This window comes from Sebastes umbrosus, chromosome 2, assembly GCF_015220745.1.
Source record: "Sebastes umbrosus isolate fSebUmb1 chromosome 2, fSebUmb1.pri, whole genome shotgun sequence".
Lineage (NCBI taxonomy): Eukaryota > Metazoa > Chordata > Actinopteri > Perciformes > Sebastidae > Sebastes > Sebastes umbrosus.
This window is the reverse complement of record NC_051270.1, coordinates 389,279-412,312: the sequence shown is the minus strand read 5'-3', so window position 1 is coordinate 412,312 and position 23,034 is coordinate 389,279. Positions and strand designations below refer to the sequence as shown.

General features: G+C 37.9%; 4 protein-coding genes across 15 annotated transcripts in view; 1 reads left to right on the top strand and 3 right to left on the bottom strand.

Annotated features, from left to right (window-relative positions):
* The window catches only part of LOC119502613 (golgin subfamily B member 1-like), a 47,576-nt gene extending 47,394 nt beyond the window's left edge, over positions 1-182 (bottom strand). For 6 of the 8 annotated variants that reach the window (XM_037793648.1, XM_037793671.1, XM_037793662.1 and 3 more), the window contains exon 1: positions 16-149. The gene's annotated coding sequence lies outside the window, so the exon portion shown is untranslated. Of the gene's footprint in view, positions 1-15 lie in introns of all 8 variants that reach the window. The other 2 variants (XM_037793649.1, XM_037793653.1) reach the window with 2 other exon arrangements.
* LOC119502730 (interleukin-17A-like) lies at positions 133-22,183 on the top strand. 5 transcript variants are annotated; one of them, XM_037793890.1, is made up of 5 exons: positions 133-268; positions 16,254-16,666; positions 20,111-20,242; positions 21,360-21,523; positions 21,803-22,183. In XM_037793890.1, the coding sequence occupies exons 3-5, from the start codon at positions 20,207-20,209 to the stop codon at positions 22,035-22,037; spliced, it is 435 nt and encodes a 144-aa protein (XP_037649818.1). In that variant the 5' UTR covers positions 133-268; positions 16,254-16,666; positions 20,111-20,206; the 3' UTR covers positions 22,038-22,183. The 5 variants fall into 5 exon arrangements, with proteins under 5 accessions (XP_037649818.1, XP_037649828.1, XP_037649845.1 ...); XM_037793900.1 differs by having other exon boundaries at positions 19,998-20,242; XM_037793910.1 differs by lacking the exon at positions 133-268 and adding an exon at positions 4,523-4,637.
* On the bottom strand, positions 4,631-7,035 carry LOC119502724 (guanylyl cyclase-activating protein 2-like). The gene is made up of 4 exons (XM_037793879.1): positions 6,835-7,035; positions 6,549-6,698; positions 5,564-5,663; positions 4,631-5,465 (listed from the first exon to the last, which is right to left on the bottom strand). The coding sequence occupies exons 1-4, from the start codon at positions 7,033-7,035 to the stop codon at positions 5,344-5,346; spliced, it is 573 nt and encodes a 190-aa protein (XP_037649807.1). The 3' UTR covers positions 4,631-5,343.
* Positions 9,482-14,622, bottom strand: LOC119502715 (guanylyl cyclase-activating protein 2-like). The gene is made up of 4 exons (XM_037793868.1): positions 14,119-14,622; positions 13,886-14,035; positions 11,935-12,031; positions 9,482-11,253 (listed from the first exon to the last, which is right to left on the bottom strand). The coding sequence occupies exons 1-4, from the start codon at positions 14,311-14,313 to the stop codon at positions 11,132-11,134; spliced, it is 564 nt and encodes a 187-aa protein (XP_037649796.1). The 5' UTR covers positions 14,314-14,622; the 3' UTR covers positions 9,482-11,131.
* Positions 22,184-23,034: the final 851 nt, after the last annotated feature.

Sequence of the window (23,034 nt, the reverse complement as noted above, 5' to 3'; positions counted from 1 at the left end):
TCTTTAAGTTCTTACCGGATTCACTACTTCATGAAGAATCAACCTGAACCTGAACAACGTCGACAGAAACCCCGAGAAGACACATTTTATTCCAGTTAAACCCGATGAGACCCGATCAGACCCGAGGAGACCCGATCAGACCCGAGGAGACCCGAGGTGTTTGATGTTTGGTCACGTTTGTCAACAGACAGCTGAGGAGGGAGCTGCGCATGCGCACTGCTGTCATGGTGACAGGATCCCGGAAGTGTCCTTTCCTCTGATTCCGGAGGTATGTATGGTTTTTATGGATTTATTTATTTTATATTTATTTATTTCTTGTATTTATCAAAGGCAACAACAGAAATAATGTGCATAAATTCATGGATATGTCTGGACCTGTTAGGTTAGAGCTCATTATCTGCTTTTTATCCAGAAGAGGCCTGTGTTTTCTCTTCAAAGAGGCACAAACACCAAGATCATCACCTACCTCTCATTTCCGCTTTCGTTTAAACAGCCTTTGGTCTTCTTCTTTGAGCAGATTGAAATACCAACATTTAGATGCATTCTGCCACCTAGCGTACCTTTAATAACAATACAAAGACATTTAAATAAAAATCTATATTCTATTAAACAATCCCCTGTTTATTACGAAATAACTATTACTTAGTTAAAATATAGAAATAAAATAGACTATATATAAAATATAATTGCAATAAAATACAATAAAAAATATAATAAATATAATACTGTACATTAGTCTGCTACAGTATCATATTATATTATGTTATAATATATTATATTATATTATATTATATTATATTAAATTATATTATATTAGGTCTGTCAATCGATTAAAATATTTTAATCGCAAATTAATAGCAAATGAATCAATTAAAATGAACCTTAAAGGGAGATTTGTCAAGTATTAAATCCTCTTGTCAACATTGGAGTGGACAAATCTGCTGCTTTATGCAAATGTATGTATATATTTATTATTGTAAATCAATTAACAACACAAAATAATGACAGATAATGTCCAAAAACTCAGCTATATTACATTGTGTGTACGTACATGTATTTGTGAATCTACTTTTCCCAAAAATCGCGTCCTGTTTACACCTGTGAGACACTTTGCTTGTTTCAAGTCTATGAACAATAATCACAGTAGAGCAGTCGTTGGCAATTATAAAAATAAGAATTCCAGACATAAAACATAAAATAGTGCAGAAGTTAAAATATAGGAATAAAATAGACTATACATGAAATATAATAAAATATAAATAAAATAAAATACATCAAAAAATATAATAAATATAATACCGTACATCAACTTGCCACAGTATTATATTATATCATATTATGTTATATTATATTATATTATATTACACTATATTATATTAGGCCTGTTAATCAGTTAAAATATTTAATCGCGATAAATCGCAGATTAATTAATTAAAATGAACCTTAAAGGGAGATTTGTCAAGTATTTAATCCTCTTATAAACTTGGGAGTGGACTAATATGCTGTTTTATGCAAATGTATGTATATATTTATTATTGTCAATCAATTAACAACACAAAACAATGACAGATATTGATCCAGAAACCCTCACAGGTACTGCATTTAGCATAAAACAATATGCTCCAATCATAACATGGCAAACTGCAGCCCAACAGGCAACAACAGCTGTCAATATGGGAGATTTAAATAGGCTAAAACACACAGAAATATGTGTGTCTGTGTTGTTCAGCTGGGGTCTCTGTGAACTCAGAGGATATCACACTATTAGGTAAAGAGCCTTAAAGGCTAAGAATAGTAAGTCGGGCTAAACCCATATAGTAGAAGCTCCCAGGAGGTCTCCATCAGGCGACTGAAGAGCTGACGCTGAACCACGAAGCACGTTCCTCTGGATTCTTCTTTACTTCTGCAGCTGTGGACACTTCTGACTCTCCCAAATAAAAAAAAAATCAACCTCAATGAATTTAAATTTTAAGCCTCAGAGTATATAATACATATAAACACACAAAATTATATATATATAGTGGTTAAGAGTTTAATGTGTAACATGTTTATTTTTTATGGTTTTCATCATTTGTTCTTACTAAATGTCCTTATCGCAACACTACAATAACAACCATTTTTATACATTTTGCTTTTTTTAATTTCTATAATATTTTTAAGACATTTAAATTCAATTTCATCAAGCTTTGTGCATTATTGTAAATATATATCTATCTATATATATATATATAGATAGATATATATGGCATGGTGAAAATCGCCATGCCAGTTTTCCCTCGCCAAAATTTTGCAAAATGTGTAACTTTTGAGCGTTATTTAACCTCCTTCATGACCAGCTAGTCTGACCTGGTTGGTACCGATGGATTCATCAGGTTCTAGAGTTTACTATGATACCAGGATCTTCACTCTGAACCTGCTACAACCTCCGAAAGACGCATTTAGATGAAAAATCATGTAAATGATTAGAAAACAAATAAATAATGTTAATATGGTGTAAAGTAATGTGTATATGAAACTATTCCATTTGAAATAAAGTCATGGTTTAATTGAATTAGCTCATTTTATATCTGTGGTGTTTGGACTCATAAAATGCTGCATACATTTTATTAAATCACATTATTTAGTAAGTGATTCTTTTGTATGTCTAGATGGGTAATAACACTGTGTATATACAGTATGTATCGAGCATTGTGCTGCAAATTTTAACATTAATCCAAAATTGTATTGCTGTTACTCAGAAACAGTTGCAGAAACACCCAAACGGGAAACGCAGGAGTCGACGTGGGAAACATATTAGTGCACTAAAACACTGCAACATGTGTTTGGCAACTAAAGCATGATGTATATAGTAAAGTAGAATATGTTAAAACATGCAGACACACTCTGGTATGACCTTGAGTTTATTTTGAACTTATCAGAGGAGTTGGTGAATAACATAACAGAAAAACAACAACTAAGTGATTCCCCTTATTGTTCATATTCACTCTGATCTAACTCACACTCTCCTGTTTTCATCCTCTCCTGCATTCTTTATCATCCACATTCAGACGACCTCTCAAAACAATAGACCACATTAGAAAAAGCATCATATCCTGGGTTTTAAACCAGGCACACAGTGATAAAAAAGGATTGAGAGACTTACTGTATATCTACATGCACTGATATCTGTATTCACATCATAATAACATGCTAACATAGCATTAGAGCCACCTTCAGGAGGGTTTAGTATTTAAAAATAGAACAAATTCAACTGTTTGGAGCCAAAGGCTTTGGCTTAAAGCATATCAAACAAAACCCCCAAAATATTATATTCCCCAGATTATATTCATCAGGGGATTGGGATCATTTGGTTTGGATCAAATACGTTGATTTGTAAAACGCTGACATTGTTTATGTTGCGGTGCTTCTATATAACTGTAGAAAAATGTCTAAATAGCCTAAATGTTTTTTTTTGTTCAGATAAATGTTGCCTGCTGCCGGTGTGTGGGATCTGTTAAGCTTTAAAGATTTTGTCCGTCAGTTTGGTAAAAATGCTTATCCGCTTTCTTACCGAGAGTCGTGAGACGATTGATACCAATCTCATATCTGTCTTTATCACACGGCTGTGTTGAATACTCGAATCTGATGGTCAATCTGATTGGTCAACAGACTGTTGCTACGTATAACAGACTGTTGCTATGTATAACAGACCGTTGCTACGTATAACAGACCGTTGCTACGTACAGCAGACCGTTGCTACGTACAGCAGACCGTTGCTGTGTACAGCAGACTGTTGCTATGTATAACAGACCGTTGCTTCGTATAACAGACCGTTGCTACGTACAGCAGACCGTTGCTGTGTACAGCAGACTGTTGCTATGTATAACAGACCGTTGCTTCGTATAGCAGACCGTTGCTACGTACAGCAGACCGTTGCTGTGTACAGCAGACTGTTGCTATGTATAACAGACCGTTGCTTCGTATAGCAGACCGTTGCTACGTACAGCAGACCGTTGCTACGTACAGCAGACCGTTGCTACGTACAGCAGACCGTTGCTACGTACAGCAGACCGTTGCTGTGTACAGCAGACCGTTGCTATGTATAATAGACTGTTGCTATGTATAACAAACCGTTGCTATGTTTAACAGACCGTTGCTGTGTACAGCAGACCGTTACTACGTATAGCAGACCGTTGCTACGTATAGCAGACCGTTGCTACGTATAGCAGACCGTTGCTACGTATAGCAGACCGTTGCTACGTATAGCAGACCGTTGCTACGTATAGCAGACCGTTGCTACGTATAGCAGACCGTTGCTACGTATAGCAGACCGTTGCTACGTATAGCAGACCGTTGCTGTGTACAGCAGACCGTTGCTACGTATAGCAGACCGTTGCTGTGTACAGCAGACCGTTGCTACGTATAGCAGACCGTTGCTACGTATAGCAGACCGTTGCTACGTATAGCAGACCGTTGCTGTGTATAGCAGACCGTTGCTACGTATAGCAGACCGTTGCTACGTATAGCAGACCGTTGCTACGTATAGCAGACCGTTGCTACGTATAGCAGACCGTTGCTACGTATAGAAGACTACGTTTAACGCCTCAGTGTTTGTGCAGATTAGAGAACATGTCAGCCAGCGAGCGTTAGAGGTGTTGGTAGGTGTATTCTTTTTAACTTTGGATAGAACCAGGCTAGCTGTTTCCCCCTGCTCCCAGTCTTTATGCTAAGCTAAGCTAAGCTAAGCTAAGTGTCTCCTGGCTGTATATTTAGCGTGCAGACATGAGAGGGGTGTTAATCGTCTTAGCTTACTGTCAGCAGGAAAGTGAATAAGCGTATTTCCCAAATGGTGCTTTAATCAAATCTATTTAAATTCTCAGATGATTGATAGCGCTGATGAAGGCGGGGGAAGAAACACACGGAGGATGGAACCTGACGAAATCAAAAATAAATGAATGAATAAATAAATGAGTCAATAATAACTGGTTTGTTGCAGCAGCACAGAGCAGATCTCAAGGTTTCAGCTGATGGTTATAAACATGGATCCAGTCTGAATATGTCCTGCTGATGATGCACATGCAGGGAAACGCTGCTTATAGTCTGGAGGGGGTCAACTGGGGTCTCCCTGCAGCTGTTTCCAGATGTATAAAACATTGTAGAGGTCTGTTTAGAGGACGTCAGGCTCTCTTCAGCCATGACACACAGCTGTGTCCTCTCACCTCCATTTAATTGACGATTCACCTCCAAGCAGCCGAAGAGATAATCCCTCAGATTATCCTGAAACATCCCGAACACTGAAGGCAGATTATTACCGTCACTCAGCGTCCAGTCATTGATAGTAAAAACACGCCGTACATCATGAAGTCAGGGCTTCTTCTCCTGCTTGTCAACGAACCAATCACAGGCCCCGATGTCCAGCTTGAGCTGATCCATCACCCACGGGTCCTTCTCAGCACCCTCAATGAATTCCTCCAGAGAAATCTGACCTTCACAAGAGAAACAAGAGAAGATCACACCATCAGAACCTGAGTACATCACAGAGCAGAGAGCAGCAGAAGAAGAGCCGACATCGTAGTGAACTTACTGTCGTTGTTCTTGTCCACCAGATCAAATATTCTGTCACAGATATCTTCAATATTCCCCTCGACGCTCGGATCGTTGTGCATCTTTATCTTGTAGATGATCTGAACAAGATGGAAACAAGACAACAAAGATGTTTGATGTTAACTCACACAGCAATATTTCTGGCACACACACATACATGAACTTTAATATGGAGGACAGAACTTGCCAAAATAAATAAATAAATAAATATGTCATTAAATGTGGCAAAAATAGTATTAAAAATAAAGGTAGCCATTAATTAAAATGTGACATAAATGTATGTTTCTTTTTAATCTTTGTATTAATTCCCTTATTTATCTAATCTTCTGATAATTTTTCCTTTTATTTATTTATTAATTTTCTTTTATTAATTTTTAAATGTATGTATTTATTTATTTATTTATATATAAATTATTTATTTATTTATATATCTATGCATGTATTCATTTCTGCACAATTTTCCTTTTGCATTTCACCCCTTATTTATTTCCCCAAATTTATGTATTTCTGTATTCTTTACTTTTTACATCTTCACATTCTACCATTGTACATGGTATAAAAACAATAAAATAAAAAAGAATAAATTGTATTATTCTGACTCCAAATGGAGTAGTTTTATTATAATAATAATGAAATATGATCAAGTGAAACTTAGATAATAACAAATAAGATCAATAACAAAGTAAATAAGACAACAAAAAATAATCCAAAATCAAATATGTCCATTCAATATAAAAATACTATAAAGTTAAAATACAATTCCTCATGCGTTGATTTTGTAACTAAAATATTGAAATTATTGCCAAACAAACATTGTTATAATACAACATATATTGTAATAAATGAATGAATAAATAATAAATAAATACATAAATAATTTTTTTAATTTTTAAATTTTTAAATTTAAAAAAAAAATAAAAAATGAATAAATAATAAATAAATATGTAAAATAACTGAATACTTACTTTTACAAGTTGTCTCACTTCCTGTCTGTCCAAACAGCCGTTTCCATCTCTGTCGTAAACTTTAAAGGACCACCTCAGCTTGTCCTCCAGTTTTCCACGAAGCACCAGATGCAGCGCCGCCACGTACTCCATGAAGTCTATTTTACCGTCCTGAGAAGCAAACAGTGGACGGAGGGATGGATCAGTCCTTCACACTGACGTCCAACAGAGACTCATATACTGACTTATTAAGGCTGACAAATACTGAAATACACCTATTTCCTACATCATGACACTGTTACGTTACCTTGTTCGTATCAAAGGATCGAAACACATTTTCCATGTATGCAGATTCTTCTTCTGTGGAGTTGCTGTTGATTCCAAAGATTCTTTTGAATTCATGTAAGTGCAGATTTCCACTCGGACATTCACTGGCAAACTTACGGTAGAGTTCCTGGATGTCTTGAAGAGTCACTTCCTTATCTGCTCCACTCTGTGTTTGACCCATAATTCACAACGCAAAGAAGCAAACAAATAAGTTGCTAAAATAAAGAAAAACCTACAGAGAAGTTGTCAAGCACATCCATCCCTGTGCACTATAGCCGTGGATCCACTGTGGGCTAATTCAAGTTGACCTGCTGCACAAATCCTATTGACTTTCAGTGATCTCCAAATCCCTCTTGAGTATTTCTTCAATATTTGTACTTTCAAAAATGTGACAAAGACACTCCACATTACTCTGTAGAAAAGCACTGATGCATTCACTACTGAGCACTAATAGATAAACAACAGCTCCTTCGGCTCTTTAACGGTAAAGAGTGGATGAAGAGAAAAGGCCACCGCCGAGCTCTCAGCCAGATTAAGGGACGTATGACGTCAAAGCCTCTGAATGTGGTCGTCTTGGCACTTTATCCACTGAGGTCCATCTGAGCACACTTAACCTAGCCTGGCCTGTCTGATGAATGTAGAACAAATACTAGTTATCTGATTGATGCTGTTCTTTTTCATCTATATACTGATGATCTCTGTCTCTGAAGTAGTCAGCACCACGGACAGACTAATTTCTTTAGTGCATTAACTCAATTTAGGATTTTTAGGTCGTAGCGGCTCAGTTTTAAAGCTAGAGTGAAGATCCTGGTATCATAGTAAACTATAAACCTGATGAATCCATCAGTACCAACCATGGCATACTAGCTGGTCATGAAGGAGGTTAAATAACGCTCCAAACGTACACTAAATTTTAGCGAGGAAAAACTGTCATGGCCATTTTCAAAGGGGTCCCTTGACCTCTGACCTCCAGATATGTGAAGAAAGTCTGAAAAAAAGTTTTTAAAAAAGTCTGAAAAATGTCCAAAAGCAAATGTCCGAAGGAAAGACAGAAGAAAAGTCCGATACTGGTATCATAGTAAACTATAAAACCTAAAAACCGGTACCAACCATGTCATACTAGTTTGTCATGAAGGAGGTTAAATAACGCTCCAAACGTACACAAAATTTTAGCGAGGAAAAACTGTCATGGCAATTTTCAAAGGGGTCCCTTGACCTCTGACCTCCAGATATGTGAACAATGTCTGGAAAAAGTCTGAAAAAAAATCTGAAAAGTGTCCAAAAACAAGTCTGAAAAAATGTCTAAAAAATGTTCCAAAAAGACAGAAAACAAATCTGAAAAATGTCCAAAGAAAGGTCTGAAAAAATGTCTGAAAAATGTCAAAAAAAAACATCCAGCAAATGTCCGAAGGAAAGACAGAAGAAAAGTCTGATACAGGCATCAGATGAAACTATAAAACCTGATGAATCCATCGTTACCAACCATGTCATACTAACTGGTCATGAAGGAGGTTAAATAACGCTCCAAACGTACACAAAATTTTGTCGAGGAAAAACTCTCATGGCCATTTTCAAAGGGTCCCTTGACCTCTGACCTCCAGATATGTAAAAAATGTCTGAAAAAAAGTTTTTAAAAAAGTCTGAAAAATGTTCCAAAAATATCTCCGAAAACAAATCTGAAATTTTTTCAAAAAAGAAATTCTGAAAAATGCTCCAAAAAATTTCTGAAAAATGTCCAAATAAATGTCCAGAAAACGTCCGAAGGAAAGACAGAAGAGAAGTCTGGTACAGGCATCATATGAAACTATAAAACCTGATGAATCCATCGGTACCAACCATGTCATACTAACTGGTCGTGAAGGAGGTTAAATAACGCTCCAAACTTACACTAAATTTTGTCGAGGAAAAACTGTCATGTCCATTTTCAAAGGGGTCTCTTGACCTCTGACCTCAGGATATGTGAATGTAAATGGGTTCTATGGGTACCCACGAGTCTCCCCTTTACAGACATGCCCACTTCATGATAATCACATGTAGTTTGGGTTTGGGAGAGTTACATATAGTCAGCAGGACATTCAGTATTTGTGGGCGGGTCGTCGTCGTCCTTTAACCACTAGCTTGGCGGTTCGATCCTCGGTTCCTAACGTCCTTCTGTCGAAGTGTCTTCTCTACTCACGCTTTAGATCAATCAGCTGAACTCCTGAAGATTCAATTCAAGAAAATACACCGTGAAGTGAGTATAAAAATGTTTTAATAACAAAAAGATACAGTGCAGTTTAGAGTTTCACCTAAAACCTCTTCACACTTGTAAAACAAAAAAGAAACAAATAAATAAAACTGCATGAGATTCTGACATCATTTAAGGGTTCTTCGTAGCATAAATTATGGAATATATTGGTGGATTAAATATTTCAAACATTAGTCTGAACATGTTTACTAATCAGATGACACCAGGAAGACTTTGTGCAAGCTAATGGGGATCCAAATAAGAATAAAGATGATAGTTGTGTGACATAATCTCACTTATTCTTTATTCTTTTCTAACATATAACAAATAACATTACATATAACACATTTAAAAAAAAAAACACAATAAAAACATGTTCAAGACAAATAAAATAAAAAGTCAAAAGAAGAGAAAAGATAATTAAAGAAGAAAAACAAACAAACACACAAACAAAAACTGCAGAAAATAAAAAAAACTTAAAACTTAAAGCACAAACAAATATTTTCATATCAGCAGCGGGTCAAATGATTATATGAAATGTGAACAGGGTCGCTCGTAGTGACGAACTCAGAGAGTTTTATCACTTGACTCGCCACTTGGTCAGCGGCCCTCTGCATCGGAGACCGACTCACCGGGGGTTCCCCTCTAGCGTTACTGTTGGACGGACCGGGGACGGCGTGTCAACATACGCTCGTTACATGCATAGTGTTCTTTCAACATAAACTTCTGTTTTCACAGGAAGTTAGGTTTAGGCAACACAAACACTTAGTTAGGGTTAGGAAACGGTCGTGGTTTCCGTTAGCTTCACTGACTAGCAACTCACGGGACTGACGTGACAAAATAAATAGCCTCACACGGGGCACCAATATGGGTCTCCTGGTTGAAAGTCTTGTGTTCGTTTGACCCACCCACCTCCCCTCCCTCCCGCCCTGAACAGACTCTCACGCAATTAATACTACGTCACTTGCTCCGACCGTCGAATAACACCGCGGGTGGGTTTACATTGGAGTTAGTGGAAAGCCCGGTTCGTCACATACTGTTGCTAAAGGGTGCGACAGTTTCCGATGCTGAGGGGCGCTGCCCAAACGGCGGTATTTGATGAGTTGAGAGTGAGAACGGGTTGATATTGATTTGGTTTTACAGCCCACAACACCATCTGTTTTGGTTCAGTCTCATGGCTCTCATCCGAAACAAACCTAATAAAGCCACTGTACTCCAGATATCAGACCCAGTTAGAGACCAGCTGGTGAACATAGTGGAGCATTTAACAGCTAAAGAGACAGACATTTCCCTCAGGAGCTGGTGGAGACCAAACTAGAGCTAAAATGCTAACGTTTGCTCCGTGTCTGCAGTAAAAAGGCAATTCTTTGCTATTGCAATCGTTAAATCATCGTAAAAAGCTTCAGCTGGACGCCCTATATACATCACATCTGATGCATCACTGTTAAAGGTGTGGATTCTTGAACTCTAACAAATGTGTTTGTGAATGCATTTCCATCATCATAAAACAACTGCAAAGCAGATTTCTACGTATCTTAAATCCAGCATTGTTTACATCCTTTGCTCATACATCAGACCGGCACATACAGGTAAAAAAGTCGAGCCCCAAAGTGACCCAAAAAGATCAACTAATACTGTTTTAGTTGTGGAAAGTCTAATGCTTTGAACCACACAAACTATCACAAAATAATGTTATATTTTACCACCCGTCTGCAGAGACAAGTATACTACTAATATATTTGTATATAGTCATAACTATACTATCAAACATACTATAAAACACATGCAATGATGAATGTAAATACACAATAACTGATTTTAACAGTCTTGCTGTGCATCAGCGTTCCTTAGATAGAGACGTTAGCTCAGTGCCATAACAGACCACCATACAGGACTCAGATCTTTGGACCAGCAGTCAAAATCACGGCAGCCGTGAAGAAGCTCCAAGTCACAGGGAGCTCGACGTGGAGACACAGGACAATAAACTCAGGACCTCTGTGTCAGCCTCAAACAAAAGACCCGTGGGCGGGTGAACCCACGACGTGAGGAATCACGGTAACTTCCCATAGTTCTGGATGACCCAGCCGGTGGCGTTGACGTCCAACTTCAGCAGGTTCATGACCCATTCGTCCTTCCGAGCTCCTTCCATGAACTCAGACAGCGTTATCTGACCTGTGGGGCACAGAAACACGATTCACATGAACGACTTTACCTTCGACGAAGAGTCAAAGAATAACAGCAGTAAAATCACCTCCATGCTGCACATTTATACACAAACACCATCGTGTTGTTGTGGACAAGATGTGTTTAACAGAGGAGTTTACCTAAAGCTGCTTGTAACTGTCCAATTTCTTTAATGCATTAACGCAACTCGCAATTTTTAGGTTGTAGCGGCTCAGTTTTAAAGCTACAGTGAAGATACTGGTATCATAGTAGACTATAAAACCTGATGAATCCATTGGTACCAACCATGTCAGACTAGCTGGTCATGGAGGAGGTTAAATAACGCTCCAAACGTACACTAAACTTTGGCAAGGACAAACTGGAATGGCAAAGGAGTCCTTTGACCTCTGACCTCCAGATATGTCTGAAAAAAGTCTGAAAAATTGTCCAAAAAAAAGTCTGAAATTATTTCTGGACAATATCTGTCATTGATTTGTGTAAGTAATTGATTTACAATAATAAATATAAACATGCATTTGCATGAAGCAGCATATTTGTCCACTCCCATGTTGATAAGAATATTAAATACTTGATAAATCTCCCTTTAAGGTAGAAGTGATAAAAAATGTGTGATTAATTTGCAATTAAGCGTGATCAAATATTTTAAAAATATCCTGTGTGCTTCCTTACCGTCATCGTTCTGGTCAACCAACTCAAAGATCCGGTCGCAGATTTCGGACGGCGTCATGCTGACGTCACTCGTCTGGAGTTTGATCTTGTAAAGAATCTGTGTGAGAAACATAATTAACTATGAGTTCTAGCTTTATCTGCTAAACCCTTTACTTCTGTACAACATACAGTGTGTGATACTGTACATATCATATAGGCTTTCATGGACAGGTCTGAAAGTTGATATAACTAAGGCCCCGTCTACATGTATACAGATATTGTTAAAAACTGATATCTTCCTCTAGACGTTTTGGCCTCTCGTCCACGCCCAAACCTTTGAGTTTTGGGTCACAAAAACGGATATTTTTGACCATCTAAAGGTGCAGGTTTTTAAAAACTCTGGTTTCTTTGTATCTGTGTGGACATTTAAAAAAAGGAGCGTTTCGGAGACGATGGCGTCCTCTACTCATTTAATGAGCCAGAAACAATAACAAAGATGGCCGACTACCGGCTCCTTTTTTACGTTTTGTTAGCGCTGCTCGGACTAATTACTACTTTACATTTTAAAGTACGCCAGAAACGTCAGTTTTGTATATGGCCCGCTCGAACCGGTCGATGGTGGGACAGTTTCGAGAGAGAGAGAGAGAGAGAGAGAGAGAGAGAGAGAGAGAGAGAGAGAGAGAGTGGTTGTTGTCAACGAGGAGTGGAAGGAAAACTTTCGCATGTATAGCATCGTATCGTTGACGTAACCTTTATCGCCAAGCGGGCCAGTAGGAGCCATGTGACCGAGTGGACGCTACTGCGCCTGCTCCATGGACAGTTATTTTTAAAAACTTATATTTTCCCCTCCGTTTAAAAAAATTAATCTGTCCACACGACCTTCGTTTTACAAAATATCTTCATCCACACTCAAACGCAAAAAACGACTCCAAACCATGGCTGTATTAAGAGAACTGGATAGAGTGTTGGAGGCAGGGCTCCGTTCATTCCAAAATGACTCGACTTCCGACTGGAAAAGTACCCGGATCTTGCGATCATCCCGTAGCCCTTAGAGCAGGCGCAGTAGCAGTAGTCCGCTCGGTCACGGGATCCACACTAGAATGCCTAGCCCGCTTGGCGATACAGGCTACGTCAACGATACGATGCTCTACCTGCGAAGGTCTTCCTTCCACTCCTCATTGACAACAACCACTTTCTCTCTCTCTCAAAACTGTCCCATCATCGACCGGTTCGACCGGTCCTGATCCAAAACTGTCGTTTCTGGCGAACTTTAAAATGTAAAGCAGTAATTAGTCCGAGCAGCGCTAACAAAACGTAAAACTAGCCGGTAGTCGGCCATCTTTGTTATTGTTTCTGGCTCATGCTCATTTACACAAAGCAACAATGGGCATGAAATGAGGAGAGGACGCCATCGTTTCCCAAACGCTCCGTTTAACACGTCCACACAGATACAAAGAAACCAGAGTTTTTAAAAACCTGGACCTTTAGAAGGTCAAAAATATCCGTTTTTGTGACCCAGAACTCAAAAATGATGCGCGTGGACGAGAGGCCAAAACGTGTAGAGGAAAATATCCATTTTTAATGTAGAATATTATAGGTTTATACCAAACATAATAAGGATTACGGTAACAAATATGAACCTAATTCCCGTCTAAATCAGGTCACATGGACAGTGGGCTAATCTTATCGTGGGGCTTACTGTAAAGCACACCAAAGATGTTCACTTCAGGAATAGCCCTCACAGAGACCATCTAATACCCTGAGAACGTCCAGGACGTGACCCCTCGTCTCTGGGTCGGCAATATAATCTGATAATCTTGAGAGGATTTGTGTTATAAAACCTCGTTTATAAGATGAACGTATCCCACTTCACTCTTTCAAATACTTTCTACAAAAACATTCACTCTGAACATTTGTATAAACTGCAAAAACAATTCACAGAAATGTGAAGATGTGAAGATGTCTTTCTTACCCTGATGATGCGTTTCACCTCCTGCCTGTCCAACTTCCCGTTCCCGTCCTTGTCATACATCTTGAAGGACCACTTGAGTCTATCTTCAAGATTCCCCCGTAAGATCAAGTGAAGAGCTGCCACGTACTCCAGGAAATCAAGTGCGTTGTCCTGTAGGTAAATAACGCATTGTGTGCATTCACAATACAACTAAAAAACTGAATTCTAAGGTGAAACATTGCTGCGTCTCGTACCTGGTTTTTGTCAAAGGAGTGGAATATCGTCTCCATGAAGAGGGACTCCTCTGCAGAGCTGCTCGGCACCCCGAAGATCCTCTTGAACTCGTGTAGATGCAGGGCACCGCTCGGACACTCCTTCATGAACATGATGCACAGATCCTGAATCAGGGCCAAGTCCACCTCCTCACTGTGGCTCCCCTCTTGTCCCATGGCTCCCCTCTTTTGATAAGAAGCAAAGTAAAATGATTGTTTGACGGTCTGCAGGTCACTAAGGCATCGGACACTCCAACTAAACTAAAGAGATCTGCACCACCGTCCTCGCTGAGCAACTACTAATCTCATTAACTCGTTAATCACTTGATCTTTAGGTGCTGAAAATCTGGCAAAACTGTTGTCACCAAGTGCCAAAACAGGGATAACTGAGGTATCTACTTAATCATAGAATAGATAGTCAATTAAACAAAGCAGGCTTTGATATCAGAAACATTTCCAATAATATGATATATAAGCTATATGAGGGGGCGTTTCCTTGTCTATCCGAGGCAGGGATTGGTCCAGTTATTTTTATCAACTGACTGGTGATTAACAGAACAACTATATATAACACAAGCTGTTCTCTCTTTTTAGCAACTTATTGGAGGTTAAAGTAAAAATAACAAACTATATATAGAGAGAGAGGCGAAGTCCCGCCCCTTCCTGTGGATCACCGTGGGACCTTATTTAAAAACTAAACAATATGAACAGTGGTCAACGGAGAGAGACAAATATTTGTTTGATTCCGTCTGAATTGCGCCATGAGTCACACAGATGATGTTTGTACATTTAAAAGATCCTTTTTCATCAGACTGTGCATAATTCACACATATTCCCATTTGATAACTGGGGACCACGCAATCCAAGAAATGCCAAAAAAAAGTCTGAAAATGTTCCAAAAAAACTTTTGTTCAGTCACAATCGAATCGGTCCTCGACGTGAGCGGTGGGTTGTGGCAACAGATATAGCAGGACTCTAACACACGGGAGGCATCAAGGAGAACTCATCCCACCAAGCAGCAGGATACGCCGAGGCTAGATTTTGGACATTTTTCAGACTTTTTTTGGAACATTTTTCAAAAAAAATGTAAGCTTCTTTCAGATTTTTTTGGAACATTTTTCAGACTTTTTTTGGAACATTTTTCAGACTTTTTTTGGAGCATTTTTCAGACTTTTTTTGGAACATTTTTCAAAAAAAATTTAAGCTTCTTTCAGATTTTTTTAGGAACATTTTTCAGACTTTTTTTGGAACATTTTTCAGACTTTTTTTGGAACATTTTTCAGACTTTTTTTGGAACATTTTTCAGACTTTTTTTGGAACATTTTTCAGACTTTTTTTGGAGCATTTTTCAGACTTTTTTTGGAACATTTTTCAGACTTTTTTTGGAACATTTTTCAAAAAAAATTTAAGCTTCTTTCAGATTTTTTTAGGAACATTTTTCAGACTTTTTTTTCAGACATTTTTCAGACTTTTTTTTGAAAAATTTTCAAATTTTTTTTGGATAATTTTTCAGACTTTTTTGGAACATTTTTCAGTCTTTTTGTGGAACATTCCAGACTTTTTTTGAACATTTTTCAGACTTTTTTTGGAGCATTTTTCAGACTTTTTTTGGAACATTTTTCAGACTTTTTTTGGAGCATTTTTCAGACTTTTTTTGGAACATTTTTCAGACTTTTTTTGGAGCATTTTTCAGACTTTTTTTGGAACATTTTTCAGACTTTTTTTGGAGCATTTTTCAGACTTTTTTTTGGAACATTTTTCAGACTTTTTTTGGAACATTTTTCAGACTTTTTTTGGAACATTTTTCAGACTTTTTTTGGAGCATTTTTCAGACTTTTTTTGGAACATTTTTCAGACTTTTTTTGGAACATTTTTCAGACTTTTTTTGGAATATTTTTCAAAAAAAATTTAAGCTTCTTTCAGATTTTTTTAGGAACATTTTTCAGACTTTTTTTTCAGACATTTTTCAGACTTTTTTTTGAAAAATTTTCAAATTTTTTTTGGATAATTTTTCAGACTTTTTTGGGAACATTTTTCAGTCTTTTTCAGACATTTGTTTAGATTTTTTTGGAGCATTTTTCGAGAACCATTCATCCGATCTACTTCACACTTGGCAGGTGTATTGCTGGTGTGACGCCCTCCCGCCGTCTTGGAGGCTGTCTTGGCCGACCTCAACTGGAAGGGTCCGGTCCTCGGCCAGATTGAGCTCACCTGGTGCCTTCCAGGCTATATAAGCTGGCCCGTGTGCTCCACTGTGTTTCTCCCTTCCTACAGCTGACATCGACCTCCGTATCACCTTTCTTTTGGTTTCACACCTTCAACGCCTCCACATGCCACACAACCATGCATGACTTTCACTACCGACTCATTTCAGTTAACCTTAGTTTAATAAACTATGCTTGGTTTTAAGCAAGGCATCGGCTCGTGTCTTCGAGCAGTTCATACGTGACGCTCGAGAGTGAGAGTTTCCCGGTTTGCGTGAGAAGTGCTGACAGCGCTGACGGTAACCAGCGAACAGAGTTCAGATCGGGTGAGTTATCAGATTAATGCTCATTGTCTCTGGTTTCCTCTCTCAGTGAAAACGAGGTCAGAGAGACGCTGCTGACGGCTCTGATAGAAACTGTTCAAAACCTCAGAGAGTCGACCACACCGCTGCCAAAACCACACACACGCTCACCGCTGTGATGTCACGGGAGGCGGGGGGTCCACAGCACAGGAGGCTCTCTGGACTCCATATATGGAAACAGGAAGCTGAACAGTTGACAGCAGAGTATGAGTATGAGCAGAGCATGTTGGGTTTAGTGAGGGAAAGTATTCTAATCAGTGCAAAGTGGAGGGTCCGCCATGTTAAGTGCCATCCCAAACCAGTTAGCGGGGACTAGAAGTGGGTTATGAAACCCTCCATCAATGCCGACTTAACCAGCCGGCCTTACTGACGACGTGCAACGCCGTTTAGTGTTCCTCATGGAACACGCTCCGATGTCAGTTCTGTGTGACTACCGGAACAAACATTTACTGTAAACTGCTCAAACTAAGATAGACTTTTAATTAATTCTACTTTATTGTCATACAGACATCATCAACTTGAAGTTAATAGATTGTATTTACGATCAAGTGTCTAGTCTAGAAAACGTTCATTTGATTGTAAAGTGTGTTTTTTTATCCTTATCAGTAGCTGTAACCCCGTAATGTATTATTTCACCAACTGTGCAATACTGACTCAACAGTGCAATAATTTAGTGCAATAATCTGGTTTACTCTGGCAATTACTTATGGATAAAAATGTCTGAAAAATGTTCCAAACAAAATCTGAAAAATGCTCGAAAAAAAGTCTGAAAAATGTTCCAAAGAAAATCTGAAAAATGCTCGAAAAAAGTCTGAAAAATGTTCCAAAGAAAGTCTGAAAAATGTAGTAAAAAAGTCTGAAAAATGTCAAAAAAAACCCTGAAAAAAGTCTGAAAAAAGCTAAAAAAAAAAGTCTGAAAAATGTCTGAAATGTTTCGAAAAATGTTCCAAAAATAAATTGTGCAATACTGACTCAACAGTGCAATAATTTAGTGCAGTAATCTGGTTTACTCTGGCAATTACTTATGGATAGATCCCATTTTTCAGTATTATTATTTGCACTGTTTAACGGTACTTTATGTAACTTTCTGAAAGTCCTTGTTATTAATTACACTGGTGCTGGTTAAGTGAACCGCAGTCTGCATCCTGTTGCTCGTGCACGTGCTCACACGCCACAGGATGCGATGCAATCGTCCTGGGTGTCGGCCAAAACAGTGACGTGACATTACATTACAATCATATATCATGTATCACCTTTACTATCTGTAATGTTCAATCTCCATGATACTATCTAGCTTGTGATTTGTGAAATGACTTCATCAACTAACGTTACGAAGCCAAACCGTCCCGAGTCCTTCACGTAGAAATCAGTCCGCAGGCTGTTAGAGCTAACTGAGAGAGTCGGGGAAGGTCTCAGTTTTCAAGATTCAAGAGTTTTATTCGTCACGTACTCATACCGGATGTGCAGTGAACTGCAAAGTGGCAGTCCCACGTCGAGGACCGATTCCATTGTGAATCTTCAACAATCTAATAACTGTAACTGCGTTAAGAAAATCTAAAGTGAAATTCCCAACAGACCAAATCACTTGACTAGAAAACATTTTAACTTCCTTAGACCTTTTTATTTTCTTTAAAATATTTGAAAAACCTGTTTTTTCTCTCTCACAATCAAAATAAAGCAACCTTTCAGTCCCACCTTAACATCAAAAGCTTAAGTTTTAAGTTTCACAAGTTGTAAGCCTCCGTTTTCTTTTAAACGCCATGTTCAACTTCAATTTCCCGCTCGCCTACCGCTGCAGAAACCTCGAGCCCGATGTCCTCTCTCACCAACATGTAATGAGGTAATACAGTCATACTCAGCGCTGTGGACAGATTCTCCAAAGCCGTTGTTCTTTTAATGCCACGTGTTCCTTTGTTCACCTTAAATAACCAGTTCATATGATACCAGTGTCTTCACTCTTCTCGAACATTTCTATTGTTGTCTTTTTCAGACATTTTTCAGATTTTTGAGCATTTTTTCCACCTTTTTCAGACATTTGTTTTTAGCATTTTTTGGGCTTTTTTTGGAAAATGTTCAAACCTTTTTCAGATATTTTTGTGTTTGTGTCCTGCTCCATCTGTTGCCACAACAGAGTACAGTATGAGGTAGTACTACTAGTATAATATGAGATTGTACTACTAGTATAGTATGAGGTAGTACTACTAGTATAATATGAGATTGTACTACTAGTATAGTATGAGGTAGTACTACTAGTATAATATGAGATTGTACTACTAGTATAGTATGAGGTTGTATTACTAGTATAGTATGAGGTTGTACTGCTAGTATAGTATGAGGTTGTACTACTAGTCTAGTATGAGATTGTACTACTAGTGTAGTATGAGGTTGTACTGCTAGTATAGTATGAGGTTGTACTACTAGTCTAGTATGAGATTGTACTACTAGTGTAGTATGAGGTTGTACTGCTAGTAGTATAGTATAGTATGAGGTTGTACTGCTAGTATAGTATGAGGTTGTACTACTAGTATAATATGAGATTGTACTACTAGTATAATATGAGATTGTACTACTAGTATAGTATGAGGTAGTACTACTAGTATAATATGAGATTGTACTACTAGTAGTATAGTATAGTATGAGGTTGTACTGCTAGTATAGTATGAGGTTGTACTACTAGTATAGTATGAGGTTGTACTACTAGTCTAGTATGAGATTGTACTACTAGTATAATATGAAGTTGTACTACTAGTATAGTATGAGGTTGTACTACTAGTATAATATGAGATTGTACTACTAGTATAGTATGAGGTTGTACTACTAGTATAGTATGAGGTTGTACTACTAGTATAGTATGAGGTTGTACTACCAGTATAGTATGAGATTGTACTACTAGTATAGTATGAGGTTGTACTACTAGTATAGTATGAGGTTGTACTACTAGTATAGTATGAGATTGTACTACTAGTATAGTATGAGATTGTACTACTAGTATAGTATGAGATTGTACTACTAGTATAGTATGAGGTTGTACTGCTAGTATAGTATGAGGTTGTACTACTAGTATAGTATGAGGTTGTACTACTAGTATAGTATGAGGTTGTACTACAAGTATAGTATGAGGTTGTACTACTAGTATAGTATGAGGTTGTACTACTAGTACTATATATATACAGTATATATATATGTATCTAGATGCAGAATGTTGATTATCACGTTAGATCTCAGATCTTTTGGAAACTTCTGGGTGGAGATCAGAAGAAGCGTCAGCAGTTTGGTTTGTTTTACCATCTATCAGATCCATCTGATGTTTATCAGTGAAGATCTGTCAAAGTGTCGATCACAGACTTTCATGTCCTGAGAGATAGATGGACTGCAGAGATAGCGGGAATCTCCCCTCTCCGTTATCAGATCTGAGTCGTCACAGATCTTCATAAAGACACCTGAAGTGACGAGCAGAGAGACACAGAGACAGACGGGGAGCTGGACGGGACAATCAGAGACATCATGAAGCTGAGACTCAACGTCTGCACTTTGCTGCTGGTGAGCATCGACTTTATCCACTATATGAACCGATGACACACATTACTACTACTGCTTTCAGGCCTCTAATCTCTTATTAATTATTATATTAATAATAGAGTCAACTAAAAGGTGATTCAGTCTGATTATCAGCTAATAGGAAGATAAAATATGACTAAACTGGTACAAAATTATGTTTTTACAAATGTTTTGTCTGAGTATTTTGTGTATATATTATATACTGTATATCTATATATATATATTGTGTACGTACCGCCTGCTGATGTTAAAGGAAGTTGAGATATTTAGGATGAAAATCAGGGTTCAAGAGATACAAAGAAAGTTTAAATATAAATATATAGCCTAATAAATATATTTATGAAATATTCTTAACATGCACTTTATCGTAAGAAAATAAAAATAATGTGTCGTATTTGAGGACCCACAATTATATGAGAAATATATATATATATATATATATATATATAATTAATGAAATGTGTAATATATTTTACTTCATATATATATATATATATACAATTTTATTTCTAACATGTAAAATAAAAAAATAATCTTCATCTTAATCTTAATTATATTGACTAGTTGTTATCTTTTTGTACATGCGCATATTATTATTTATATTTAATATACAATATGCAATTTATATATATATTGTATATATATATATATATATATATACTATATATATATACATTAAATACACAATACACCACATCTGACCACGCATATAAGATGATGTATAGATGTGTAGATATGTGATGATTATACATTATTCTTATACACATACATACATATATATACACGTACACACCTACTGCATACTGCACATACACATACTGTACATACATGCACGCACACATACACATACATACACATATATTTATATATATATTTGGGGTTGAACGGTTCGGTTCGGTTCATTTCTGTTCCAGCGAGGAGGTCATGTTCTGATTTCAACATGCTTTTAATTTATTTGTTAATTAAGTATAAAGTACTACATGTACCTCTGAGCTGTAGCAGAGTACAAGTATGAAACTGTTTATTAATATTCAGCATAACAGCCCTTTATTATATAGAAGGGACTTTACAGTGATGGTCTCTCCTCTCCTGTCCTCAGGTGTGCTGCAGTGTATTGTGGGTAGTCGTCTCCTCCTCCAGGGTTAAAGCGCCTCCTCCTGGTTGTAACTCCACGTTGGCGTTCTCCTCAGAGGTCTCGTCCTCGTCCTCGTCTGAAGTTAACGGGAACATCAACATCAGATCTCTGTCTCCGTGGAGCTGGAGGTCAGTGAGGTTAAAGGGTTAATAACAAACAGCTGGTGTTAGTTGAGTTTACTAGAACAGTAAATCTATGAGTGACTCTGCTCTCACATGTTCTAAACATCAGCGGATCCTGGTTTTCATTTCTTCCACTAACACGTCAACTAAACAGAATTGTATTTCTGAGCTCCTCCACATTGAATCCTTCAGTGTGAGCGCTGCCGCCCTCTGGTGGTTGATGGTTAAACAGATTGCAGGTTGCAGGTGTCTGTATGTGAAGTCCGTCTCCTTCTGTTCGTTCAGGTCGTCCACGGTGAAGAACCGGATCCCCCCCACCCTCTGGGAGGCCGAGTGCAGCGACAGCTTCTGTTCCAGTCCCGACGGCGGACACACGGACGGACACCAGCTGAACTCGGTCCCCGTCTACCAGAATGTCCTGGTCCTGATCCGGCAGTATGGGGGACGCTGCTACAACGCAACGTACCGCTCCGTGGCCGTCGGCTGTACCTGCGTCTGGGCCAGAATCAACCAGGACTGAACTGGAACCACCTGAACCACCTGAACCACCTGAACCCGGACCAAAGGCCGGTGGAAGTCTGACATGTTGATTTAAGCATCATTGTGTCCCTGAAGCCTGAAATTTAAGTTGTGATTATTTTATTATTAAAAATTTACATAAAATGACCCATCCTCATTCTAAGCCTTTTATTCTCGTAAAGTTACGACTTTATTCTCGAAATCTCAGATTGATTTATTTCTCCTAACGTTCCATCGTAGGATATAGTGACCATTTTATAAAAATAACTTTATTTAAAATCATATTTGCTCCATTTCTACCCACTGCTGCTTTAATGAATGAAGCTGCCTGTAAAACACCGATCATGTTAGTGAACAGAGTGTAACAGTGAGGTGTGTGTTAGTGTGTGTTAGTGTGTATTAGTGTGTGTTAGTGTGTATTAGCGTGTGTTAGTGTGTGTTAGTGTGTGTTTGTGTGTGTATTAGTGTGTGTTTGTGTGTGTTAATGTGTGTTTGTGTTTATTAGTGTGTGTTAGTGTGTATTAGTGTGTATTTGTGTGTGTTAGTGTGTATTAGTGTGTGTTAGTGTGTATTAGTGTGTGTTAGTGTGTGTTTGTGTGTGTTAGTGTGTGTTTGTGTGTGTTAGTGTGTATTAGTGTGTGTTAGTGTGTATTAGTGTGTGTTTGTGTGTGTTAGTGTGTATTAGTGTGTGTTTGTGTGTTAGTGTGTGTTTGTGTGTGTTAGTGTGTATGTGTGTGTTAGTGTGTGTTTGTGTGTGTTAGTGTGTATTAGTGTGTGTTTGTGTTTATTAGTGTGTTAGTGTGTATTAGTGTGTGTTTGTGTGTGTTAGTGTGTGTTTGTGTGTGTTAGTGTGTGTTTGTGTGTATTAGTGTGTGTTTGTGTTTATTAGTGTGTTAGTGTGTATTAGTGTGTGTTTGTGTGTGTTAGTGTGTATTAGTGTGTGTTTGTGTTTATTAGTGTGTTAGTGTGTATTAGTGTGTGTTTGTGTGTGTTAGTGT